The 12425-nt window shown below is 51.0% G+C and overlaps 1 protein-coding gene across 3 annotated transcripts in view; it reads left to right on the forward strand.

Moving 5' to 3' along the window:
• The window catches only part of MARCO (macrophage receptor with collagenous structure), a 34156-nt gene extending 22089 nt beyond the window's left edge, over positions 1-12067 (forward strand). For all 3 annotated transcript variants that reach the window (XM_073884977.1, XM_073884987.1, XM_073884980.1), the window contains 8 exons: positions 12-110; positions 208-243; positions 717-815; positions 908-970; positions 7592-7636; positions 8643-8741; positions 9856-10047; positions 11770-12067. In XM_073884977.1, the coding sequence (XP_073741078.1) occupies positions 12-110; positions 208-243; positions 717-815; positions 908-970; positions 7592-7636; positions 8643-8741; positions 9856-10047; positions 11770-11900 (764 nt within the window). In that variant the 3' untranslated portion in view covers positions 11901-12067. The remainder of the gene's footprint in view (positions 1-11; positions 111-207; positions 244-716; positions 816-907; positions 971-7591; positions 7637-8642; positions 8742-9855; positions 10048-11769) is intronic.
• The last annotated feature ends 358 nt before the right edge of the window (positions 12068-12425 follow it).

Genomic DNA, 12425 nt, shown 5'->3' on the forward strand with positions numbered 1-12425 from the left:
TGATTTTTCAGGAAGCAAAGGGGACATGGGCATGAAAGGTGACACAGGGGTCATGGGTCCCCCCGGAGCCCAGGGCAGTAAAGGTGACTCAGGGAAGCCAGGCCCCCCAGGTAAGAGGCTGTCCATTGGTCTGTAAGTATTCCCTATCCCCCCTGGCAGCCTGAGCTATAAGAGAACAAAGTCCCTAAAAGTCCTTCTTCATTTCAGGTGTGGCTGGATCTCCTGGAATGAAAGGAGATCAAGGTAAGAACTCTGGGAATCCAGGTATCATTCGAGCTGCCACTGTCCCTGGACAAAATCAAGTCCAGGGCATGTCTTTTATTTCACTGCAGTGTTACCCCAGAGCCCATGGGGTCTCTTAAAACCTGGCTGTGCCCGAGAGGAAGGGGCTTGATTGGCATTCCATCTTAGAGCTTCGCTGCACTCTGCCCCCCAGGGGTGTGGAGCACATGTTCACAACCCAGGGTGCCTGGTGGGTCCCTAAGCCCCAGACACTGCAGAGCGATGGCCGAGATGAACAAATTGCTCAGGCTGTAACCTTTCTCCTGCTGATTGGGCTCATTCGCGGCTTCTAGAGGGAAATGATTAAAGCTGCCCAGGGAACATATAAGGTGGTAGGAGGTACACGTGTCACTGCTGAGAAGAGAGGTGTGTTGGGGCGAGGGGCAGCCAGGCTCTCTGGCGACCGAAGCCAACCTTGCAGTTGTCACTTGTAGGACAACCTGGAGCGAAGGGTCCTCCTGGCTCTCCGGGCGTGGCAGGATCCGCTGGGGCCAAGGGGGAGCCTGGCAGTGCTGGCTCCCCGGGACTAGCAGGTGAGGTCCTCGGTGCTGCAGTGGGCGTGGGGAGTGATGTCTGAAGATCCACAGAGCCCAGCCCTCATGCCATCTGGGCATCTGTTGTATAGGACCAGCAGGGAGACCCGGGAGTCCCGGAGCCAACGGCGTGAAAGGAAGCAAGGGGGACCCAGGTAACAGAGGGTGTGGGTAAAGGGTGGGTGGGATGCTGGGTGTCAGGGATGGACAGGGAGGAGGACTGCCTCCCAGTGCTCCCACCAGAAGGAGGCAGAAGGTCTCCTGTGCTCTGGCCCCAGAAACCCCTGGATTAAGGAAGACACTTTCCTTGGCCAGGGCCCTTTGAGCTCAAAGCCCTAGGGCTGTCCTCTCTCTGCCCAGGGTCCTTGAAAGGCCCCTATGCCATGACCAAACCTCCACCATTAAAGAGAAGGGAAGGGCAGCTGACCCACATTGTCTCCTGGCCTGCCTTCTAGCTGTGTGCATTCTCTCCAGTTAACCTGCAATGGGGTCCCAAGGGTCAGGGCTCTGGATTTGGGGGGGGGTCAAGAAACCCTCTCTTATACATTCTTCCAAAGGGGCTCAGGCTGGGAGGAGTGACCCATAGTAATCACACTCACAGTGACTACTGTATAAACCTTCATGTCAACTTGGTCTACATTATAAACCATTGTGCCAACTTAATCTAGGTTATAAACCAATGTGGTCTACTTTATAAACCTCTACGCCAATTTTGTCTAGTCACTAAGTAAGTCTGAGCAATGGTTTAGAAAGTCTGGACCACTGTGTTGGGTGCTGGGGCACCGTGATGCAGAACACCTGCTTCCTACCCTCACACCTACAGGCTGGTGCAGGAGACAGGTAGACAGACTGTTGCCAGACTGTGCCAGGAACACTCTGTTGTGGCTTTTGCATGGAGAAGTGCCGAATGCCCTTTAGAAAGCCAAGTGCAGCCCGGAGGTGTGTGTTGTAACAGGGCAAGGTCGAGAGAGCAGGCTATGCAGCTGCCTAGGATGGCGTGGACCGTCTGGCACAGCCCCTCGTCTGTCAGAGCAGAAGGTCATGCTGTGTTAGACAGCCTGATGGCCTCATGCAGAGCTGTGTGCAGATGCACACCAGGGGCAGGTCCTCTCAGGGCTCAGCGATCAAGCAGTTGACTGATGGACGGATTGATTCTTTAAACAAATGTGACTTAACTCAGCTAAATGCTTCAGTTTCACAGTGTCCCCTGTCTGGTAGGGGTGGCAAAAGGCAGAGCGGTGTAGGAGTGATGTAAGAGCTTGAGCTGAGTCTTGTGGAATGAGTGGAGCCTGGCCATGGGGAGGAGGGGAAAAGAAATCTAGAGAGAGGGAACAGAGCAGGCAAAGTCATGGAGGAATGAGGGAGGGCTCTGTAGGCTGCTGTCCCCAGCGTCTGGGGTTGGGATGTGAAAGAGGGTCAGGAGCTCTGGCCAGAGGGGTGGGTGGGGGCCACCTCCTGGCTGGCCCTGGTCTCTGGGCCTTCAACCACTGGGGTTTCCTGAAGATTATCGAGAGCTATGGCACAGGCTGCTTTAATACCCGTTGTCCTTCTAGCCCATCCAGCCTCGGAGCTGATTTCTTTTTCACGGACTGTGTGTCAGCGTGGGCTGGGGACCTGCTACCTGATGTCATGTAGATACCACCTGAAGGCACCCAGCAAGGTGTCACGTTCTGGATGTGGTGGTCGGATGTCCCTGCCTTGTTGGCTGCCTCCTCCTGATCTTAAATATTTTCACTTTCCTTGGTCCCAGAGCTTAGGGCGTCTGACTTTAGGGCCTGAGGCTGCCCTACCCCCTGAGTTTTCTGCTTGGCTTCATAGTGATGACAGCTTTCATCCCTCAGTTATAAACAATGAGTCTCTCTCCCCACCCCCCATCCCTACATTGCCAGACTAATGGTTCTTAACTAAGCAAGGATAACAGGGGTAAAACATGATTTTACCCACAAGGGACACTATGCCCCCTCCCCAGGCCCCCAGCCTGTGTCTCTCACTGTCTGAAGGTAGGAGATTTTGCCTTGCACTCCATATCCTGGGAGGGCTTGCAGAAGAAGAGCCGCTCCTGATAATGAGCATCTCCATGACAACCCGGTGGGATAAGCACTCTCGTTAGTGCTATTTCACAGTGACTTGCCCACACTTCAGGAGCCAGGAGGAAGCACAGGCAGAACTGGAATCCTACCATGGCCGACCCAAAGCTTGGGGCCTTATCCATCACACTCTGTCATGCTGTCTTCCCTCCCAGGCAGCCTGAAAGTACCCCCTCCCCCATCAGGCATTCTGATGAGCAACACCTTCTCTCTCCATCCCAGGTCTGGAAGGATTAGAGCTGAGGCTACAGCAGGTTCTTCCATTCCGAGAAGGAAACATGACGTGTTCAGGCCCTGTTATGGCCCACCTTCCTTACAGCACAGAGAACTTTGGCCCACCGCCTGGGGATTGTTTTAACCCCATTATCAAGTTCCCGTACATTTGTTGAGCACCTTTTTGGGGATCTCCATCAATCAGGCCTAGTGGTAAATACCAACCAGGCAAATTCTAAGCCTTATTCCTTAATTCCGCCTACCCAAGTAAACATGGTGATTACATTTTCAATTTGGAGCATGTGATGATTACAACTTATGTAAAATTGCCCAGGTTTCCCACACAAATCCAAATGTTCATCTCCATCTAGTAGCTAACGGTCCCATCTCAAGAGAGAATCTGGCTGCACATAGGCAGGTCTATATATCATCCCGAAGTCAGAGGTTAAGGAACTCTTGGAGAGGTTAGATTTCTCAAGTGGGAAAAGGAAGGATGGGTGGTGATCATGGAAGATAATGCACACTTTTCCATGTCAGGACATTGGTATTCCCCCAACTAGAGGTAGTATGGTGTTTGTCCAGTTTTGATTATATCAAGCCAGTTTTTCAAACCAATTTCCTATTTTGTAAATAAAATCGTTAATCTCTCACGAGAATATCTAGCTTCCCTGGATGAAAACAGAGAAATTATAGTGCCTTGGCTTGACCTAGGTTAACAGCCAGATCCCATTATCGTGCATTAATTATTAAAAAAAAAAGAAGTCTGTTTATGATTAACAATGCCTTTGGGCCAGGCACTATGCTTGGGATTTACTCCTATGATCTTAGCTCATCTGCCTGCACCCCTGAGTTTCATCACCCTTACCTTACAGCCGAGGGAGCAAACACTCCCCGAGGGTGAACAATCTCTTCGGGGTCTCACAGTTAATATACTCTGAATCTCAATCCCAAAGTCAGATCCCAAAGTTGTGCTTTTCCAGATTGTGTTGCATAAAATAACATAGAGTGTAGGACTCTAGAGAAGTTCGAATCACCTGCACCTTCCATTCCACAGTAGATGGGTAAATCCTGGCTCAGTCACCAAATCCTCCTGTTGTAAACGGTCACTTACCATACCCCAACCCATTCAGGTGGAATGTTTCCCCGTGTTGACACCTCTTGAGAGAAAGCAGCCGTCTCAGATTGAAGATGGTGAAGAGGAAATTTTTTTCAGTCTGTCAGGAAGACAAACCGCAACATATCACGTAGGGCATTATCACTCAGCAGAACTTTCTCCAAAGGTCATTTCCTTTACTACTCACAAAGCAGCATTTTACCACACCCCAAAACTTAATTTTTTCTAAACTTCGATCTTTCAAAGGATTTCAGAATTATCTGATTTGGGGGGAAAGATGGCAAAGTACAAAAAAACCCCGCAAAAATTAATTTTAGCTCTAAATCCCTTAGCCATTTGAAAATTTGTTGGGAAATGAGGAAGGGCTCATTTCCTCCTGTCATCTTGGCATTTTGCTTTCGACCATCCCACGTCATGAAATGACATTAAAAGCAGCCAAAACATTTAAGCTCCGAAACACCAGTCTGATCAGAAGTTCTGCATCTCTGCAGCCTTCATGTCAAAAATATAACAAGAATCTGAATTTTCTGTGTCCTTTGATTTTCCTCTTGAGGCAAAGCTAAAATGCAAATAACCTGAAATCCATTTTCTCATCTGTATTTGAAGATATTTTATTGTGAAGGTAAGCAACAAAGAGTAATTCATAATAGTAATTAAGCCCTATATTGTGAATATAATTTCTCAGTTCATTCCAGTCCCCATATCAAAGTACTGAGTTAGTCCCAGAATTTATTACATTCTACCAACTCACATTTCTAAGTTGTCGCTTATGAAACCTGTCTTCACTTTCCTCTAAATCTCTCGGAGATATCTGCAAAAGTCTACATGCATCCCAGTTTTGGTCCCCAACCCGCCACCTTACTTCTGCTACATAGCTCAGTCTGTCAGTTCTTAAATTCATCCTCACTCTGTCAGGCTGCACTTAGCCTGTATGTCAAGATGCTACTTAAGGAGTTTCCTAATGTACTGGAAATTTCTACATTAAATCAGAGCTGGAAGATCTGCTCCCCAACTTGCCCCAGGCCTGAGTTTCCTCCTCTGTGGAATGTGAGGAATAGTCTAGAATAATATCCAGGTCCCTGCTAGCTTGACAGCACTCTGGGTTTGAAACTGGCAATTTCCCCTCAGAGCAGAAACATTTTAAGATTTCAGGCAAAACACCAGCTGAACACTAAACAATAAGGAGATGTGTGCTTTCTGATGAAACGATTTTCTCGGGAGAAAATCATTTCTCTAAATAAACGCCTTGCAAATAAATATTTTGGGTCCCCTCAGCTTGATACGTGTGTGATACCCAGAAAAACTCAGTTAGCTGTGGTTTAAAGGAGAATCCAGCATTTGTTTGCCTCAGAGAAAGGAAGGCTGCTCAAAGGTGAGCTGGGAAGTGGTCCTAAATGTATCAGTGAGGTTTGTTTAGGGCAGTGCTACTCAAAATGTGGTCCTCGGACCAGCAGCATCACCACAACCTGGGAACCTGTTAGGAATGCAGCATCTCAGATCCACTGACTCAGCATCTCTGGGGTGGAGCCTGACAAGCCAGTTTGTTTCGCAAGCCCGGTACATACAGGCAATTCTGATGCATGCCTAGTTCGACTACTCATTTAGGGGGAAGGGATGGCCCAGAGTAGGCTGGGAGTGTCTTTGGAACCAGGTGGATAGCCTGAGTGGAAACTCCAGGAAGATGTGAGTTGCCGTGCTAATGGGCCACAGGGAGCTACAGCGCCCAGTGGGAGACCAAACGTGGGTTACAGCCCAACTTCACCACTCCCTCCCTGTGTGACCTTGGATAAATCACCTTGCATCTGTGGCTGTGGACTTCCTCCCCTTCTGTATAAAGGAAAATGGCACTACCTTGCAGGGCAGCTGAAAGGTGGAATGAGGGTGTGTATAAAGCTCCTAGCAGCGGGCCTGGCTCAGCAGATGCTGAGTCCCTGGGAGGGGAGGGGCTGGGAAGGAGACTGTGAAAACGAGTTGGGGGTGGGGGTCAGGCCATGGGGACCATGGACCTAGGGAATAGGGGAGTCCCTATGATTCCTGTCTATACAGGGTGTGCTTGTCATTTGGTGCTTTGGGGACAGCTGGAGGTGGGCACTTCTTTGGGAGGGGACAATAAAAGGAGGTCACGGGGCCTGGGGCCCCTGCACCTTGCTTCCAGGGACAGACTCTCAAGGTAGAGGTTTCTGCAATATGGCACTCTCTAGGCCACAGACAGAGGGCCAAGTGTCAAGGTCTGGACTGTTTTTCTGTTTACTGACGGCCAAAGGCAGATTTCTGAGTGTGGCTTCTCCTCTCTGATCTTGACACATGCAGTTCAGATGCCGATGAGCAGAGGAAATTTGTGCTGCCTTAGCTGGGTCACCTCAGGTCCCCGGCGAACAATTAGGGGGCTTGTTGGGTAGCGAGCCCAGAGTTTGTCTGGGCCAGGGTCTGTGGTGCTCCCCCCGGAGGCGAGACAGACGCATGTAAACAGGGTCCGTGAGGTCCCTGTGCCAGCACTTACTGAGCACAGGCCAGAAACGAGGCTCAGCCCATGACACAGGCGACTTCATTTCAGTCTCACGACCACCGCTGAGGCAGCCAGGAGACTCAGAGCAAGAAAGTGAGGCTCCCAGAGGGCAGCACCTTGCTCAAGGTCACAGAGGCAGATGCCAGCCCGGGCCGGCTAACTCTGGCCACTTTGCTGCCTCGGGGGGAAGTACGCCATCCACGGGCGAGGCCAGAGAAGGCTTCGCAGTCAGGTGACATCTGACATCTTAGCAGGTCTTACAGGCTTGATCTGAGTTCTCCAGGGGATGGAAGGGGTGAGGCATTCTAAAAAGAGGGACCGGAGCAGGTGTAAATGTCCTGCGGTGGGCTGGGGCCTGCCTGCCAGGGTCTGACATCTGAGTTGAAATTGAACCAACAAATGCTATGGAGCATCTGCTGTGGGTGAGGGCCCCCAGTACCGCTGGCAGCCAATGTGTCCCCTCCACAGTCTTCTAGAAATGAAGATGACTTTATTTTCAAAATATCTCTCACTTCTTTTCCAATAAAATGCAGGCAGGAAGGAATGCGATTGGATTTATACACCAAGTCAGGCTACCATCGGACAAAGAAGGCCGGCCAGTAAATCCAGAGTCCACCTGTCTGTCTAACTCTGACTGTCGTCCACTACCTTTCGACTTCACCCCAACACGTGTCCCCATTTATCTGCGGTCTGTCTCCTTTTAGGCTCTGCTAAGGAGGCTTTAAACAATCGTGGAGAACCAATGTATCTTTCCGTCTGCATTAATCAGACAAAAGGTAGAGGTTGTCTAAGATTAAAAGTGTCTAATATCTAAGTTTTATTATCCCCCCCCCCTGCTTTTGTATTTCGATCTTAGGACTTCAAGGACAGAAAGGAACAAAAGGAGAATCAGGAGCTCCAGGTACAGCGCTGGCTTCATTTTAATTTCTCAGAATGATGTCTGGAAAGCCTCGTGCTTGGAGGGCAGGTCTTGCTGACTTTGAACGTGCTGCTGTAACCTTCCGCCACCGCGGCCGGGGCCCAAGACTGTTTGAGGCTAGAACTCCTGTCCTCTGTCCCTCGAGCCTCAGATTCTTCCCCCCGGAAAACGTGGAGAGGGACAAAACTCAGGGCCCTGAGGCAGGGGAGAGAGGGGCCGAGCGGAGGGTGGGGAAGGGGGAAGAAGGGGCTGGAGAGCTGGTGGTCAGCGGGTGGCTTCAGGCCATGCAGCCTCGGTGGAGCTGGGCAGTCTTCCTCTCCAGGTCCCAGGCTGCAAGACCTCTATCTGCTTCCCCGTGCCTGTGCCGGTCCATCTCGGTCTTCGTTGGTCCCCTGAAGCTCCTCCCACCCTCCTCCTGCTGCTGGCCCCTGGCCTGTTATGATCACCTCGGTTTTCCAAGCCCCTGCCTGTGGTCCGTCCCTGAGCACAGCGCTTCCCACAGAGCAATTCTAGTCTTCTCCACGGCCCCGCCCTGAAGCGTGCCAACGCGAAACTTCTCAGACACAGTTCTTGAACTGTCTTTCTTCCTCCTGAGTTGGATATTTGGTTCCTATTTGAACTTACTAAAGGAGGTCTTGGAGGCCTAGAAACATTCTAGCAAGTTCTCCCAGAATGGCCAGAACTTCCACACAATGAGGTGGTCTGATGAGGACCGACAACCTCTGGAATCCTGTCAGCTGTTTGACCTGTGTGTTGTCAACCAGCACTCATGTGAGAGTCAGTGGGGAGATCAGAGCGATACCCGGCCCCCCCCGCTCACCACCTCTCCCAGGTGGGCCAAAAGCCCAGGCCGAACGGCCAAACAGCCCATTCATGGGGGTGGGGAACGTGCTTATCAAGGCAACCCAGTCATTAAAGACCAAGGTCCTTGGTCTCCCTTGGAAAAGAGAGCAGAACATCTGAGGGAAGCGGTCTCTCTCGTCTCCAGGTCCTGCGGGCACGAAGGGACAAATGGGAAACCCGGGCCTGGTAGGTCTCAAGGGTCCAGCTGGACTGAAAGGCCAAAAGGGAGAGCCTGGGGCAAAAGGTAAGGCCTCAGTCTGTGATCTGTGGGTTCTGAGGAGAGGCCCTGTTGTAAGGGGTTTGGGAGTTTTCGGAACCAGAGGTGTAGAGGTTTATTGGCTCCCTGGACAAGTTCTGGGCTGGGCTTGCCCTCAGCCCTGAGCCCATGGAAGTGAGTGAGGCACAGCCTGGGCACCCAGAGGGGCAGACACGCGAACGTGTGCTTGCGCGACGCCCGGCCCTGCCCTGGCCCCCAGAGCCTTCCACAAAGGAGATGCATCCCGCTGTCTGTCTCTCACCTGTTCAGTGCTCCTCACTAAGCTAACTTCAATCCTTCCTGCTGTAGGGCGAGCCTCTCTCATCTTGCTCCACCAGTGGTGCTCGTGGTACCTCTAGTCCCCAGGGACGCCAGGTCGCTGGCAAAGCTGGAGGAGAGAACCTGCCCTCCCCATCCCCACCCTCGTCCCCCCTGCTAGCCAAGAAGGGTGAAGGGGTCCTGGCTTGGTTTCCTTTAAATTGTGTGTGTTCTTCCCCCCCCCCCCCTTGCGGCAGGATCTTCTGGAACGCAGGGAATACAGGGAGAACAGGGTCAAACGTAATGATTAATTCTGTTCTCTTTAACGGGTGCCTTCGAGAGAGAACTCTGTCCTTGAAAAGTGTAGGTGTGGTAGAGAAGAGACCCTGGTTCTCAGAGAAATTCCTCATTTTCGGAAAAGCTAACAGACTCATCCTTTGACTAAGCCTCCCCATGACGACATAGAGCCACAACAGGACTGTTTAGCTCCCCTCCCCCATTTCCTTCTCTTTCTCTCTCCTTCCCTCCCCACGCCCCTCCTCCCCTTTCCTCCCTCCCTCCCTTCTTTCCCTCCTGCCACTTCCCCCTCAACTTTTCCTTTTCTTCTCCCCACAAGACAAGGCAAGATGCATAGGCAGGACCCGCCACAGGTGGATGGAGGCTGCTCGGCCGGTTGTGTCAGTGCCCACATGGCGGGATGTCCCCGGCTCTGGTGACAGCCGAGCAGGGGGACTCCCCCTGCCCCGGAATTAACAGAACTTCCAACAATGAAAAGGCAGAGCCTGCATCCACACAAAGCCCGAGGCTGTTCTCTCCACCTCTCCCACGTATGTCTTTCACCCAGGTGAATCTGGACTCAGTTATCTGGTGCACCTGGCCAGGATTATCGGCACTAGGAACCGAGGCCGGGCTGAAGTTTACTACAATGGTGTCTGGGGGACCATCTGTGATGACGGCTGGGACAATTCAGATGCCACCGTCTTCTGCCGCATGCTGGGCTACTCCAGTGGAATAGCCATTACCAAAATACCACCTGGTGAGTGGGTCCTCGGCCAGGAGCCTCTTTCCTGGAAGTTTTCCCTTTGGTTGCAAGTGACCCAGTGAGTTTGGGTTAAAGAAAAGCATCGGCTTAAGCAACTGAAAAGTGCTTAGTGCACTGAGCAGTGCTGCTGCTCAGTGCCTTCCAGGCTGGCCACCCCATGACAAAGAGGACCTGGACAGCAAAGGCTTGGCTGAGGCTCTGGCTGACCTGGCTTGGGCCACTGTCCATGCAGCCAGGGAAGCCAGATTCCTCCATGGCCAAGGGTGTTGGTGAGCCGTGGCTCTCTGAAGGACAGTGAGGTTGCTGGTCGTGGAAGAACAGAAAAGTTGCAGGGTAGGCAAACACAGGTGTTCATCTCAGCTATCTGGAAACTAGAAGCCAGGAATGGCCATGCTGTGATCATCCTCAAGGAGAAGGTACAAAGGGAAAAGAAAACAAATCAGAGCAGGGACTTCCTAAAATAAGTTTCGGAAAGATATCCCGGGGTGCTAGAGACTCGACCTATCTCTTTCAGCAAAAGGTTCAAACTTTCAATAAAGTAGTTAGGTCCCCAGGCTGAGACCATTTCTTTGGCCACAAGAGCAGACCTAGCAAGGACACTAGGCCATCTTCTCCTGCCCCCACCCCCAAACGCTCTCTGCCTTTCCTCCACCCTATAGTGCCTTCTTGCTTTTTAACATGAGTTCCAGTTGGATTATAAAACTCCTTTAAAGTATGTATTTTCCTCGTATAGATTACACTTAGGTAGATTGCTACACTGTTAACTGTGTGTAAAAGTGTAAGTTACTGTAACCAAATACAGATCTTCCTGGGTTTATGATGGGGTTACATCTCAATAAGCCCATAGGAATTTGAAAACATTGTGTCGAAAATGCATCTAATACATGTCACCTACCAAATATCACAGCTTAGTCTCGTCTGCCTAAAGGGTGCTCAGAACACCTACACTAGCCCACAGTTGGGAAAAATCATCTAACACAAAGGCTACTTATAATAAAGTGTCGACTAGCCCATGTCATTGATTGAATACTGTAATGACCTTAATGCCGTCATGAAAGTGACAAACAGCATGGTGGTCTGGGTACAGAACGGTTGTTCGCGTATCGTATATCAGTTGTTTGCTCTCGTGATCACCTGGCTGACTAGGAGCTTCTGCGGCCCAGCATCACAAGAGGGCATCGTCCCACATATCCCTAGCCTGGGAAAAGACCACAGTTCAAAATCCCAAGTATGATTGCACCATCATCAAGTTGGAAAATCATAAATCAAACCATCGTAAGTCAGGACTGTCAGTCATCCCGCTGTTTTCCTCTGTGCTGTTGATCTGAAATCAATTATATCCGAAGGAGGAGATTTGGAAGAATGTGTGAATGCTTTTGAGCCAGGGAACGACCTGGTTCAAAGGGCATTTGAGGAAGGTGGGTACGACGGTAGGGACTAAGCAGGAAAGAGACAAACACTGGGAGGCCCCCAGGAGGAAATCTCAAACAGAGCAGAGATTAAGTATTAATAATTAATAATAGATTATATATCTGTATCTTAATCTATCTCATCTAATCTTTGGATGAGACTTTTGTTAAAGGGCAGAAAGCAGGAGGGAGGCAGAGTCACGGCAGGAGAGCCCGAAGGGCTGCGAGGGAAATTGGTCGTCTACCCCAAATGTAAGTTTGGCCCTAATCCTGCTCTCCTCTACCTCCCCGCTTTCCCTACATCCAGGCAGTGGGGAAATCTGGCTGGATGACGTTGCCTGTCGAGGGACAGAGATAAGCCTCTGGAGTTGCCAAAAAAGCAACTGGGGCTCTCACAACTGCAACCACAATGAGGATGCTGGCGTGGAATGCAGATGACCCCCCACAGCCCCTCCACCATGCTGTGCCCAAGTGTCTGCAGACATGGACACTCAACTCCTCTGTGGGGGAGGACCAACACTCTCTGAGGGGTCACTCTGGGCTGGGGCCACCAATAAAGCTCAAAGCACGACCTGGTAATGTCTTCGGCTGTGGCTGAAATCACTAGTTCATACCTCCCGTCCCTTATTGATGAGCCCACTCAAGGGACACATGTCACTGAGTTCTCACAGGGGGACAGTGAAGTCTCAACTTATAGCCAGGGGGAGGGTGTGCTCGAGGGGCACCTAAATGCGACGTGGAAAGTGAAGAGTGCCTGTAGTCAAAATGAGGAGTGCCATTCCCTTCCCCTTAAGCTCCTTCACTGGAGCTGTTCGCCAGCAAATGGGGAGGTGGGCACGCGGTTGACACCATGTTGCATGTAAATTGGAACTGTGCCTTTAAGCCTGAAAATTAGTTTTCTTAGGATGTGAGCTCCATAAATGAGAGGACCGTTGTCTGTTTTAGTCACCCATGTAGGGGCTC

Source organism: Callorhinus ursinus, unplaced genomic scaffold (genome assembly GCF_003265705.2).
Source record: "Callorhinus ursinus isolate GAN/ISIS: 27379988/994484 unplaced genomic scaffold, GSC_fseal_2.0 scaffold2, whole genome shotgun sequence".
NCBI classification, from domain to species: domain Eukaryota; kingdom Metazoa; phylum Chordata; class Mammalia; order Carnivora; family Otariidae; genus Callorhinus; species Callorhinus ursinus.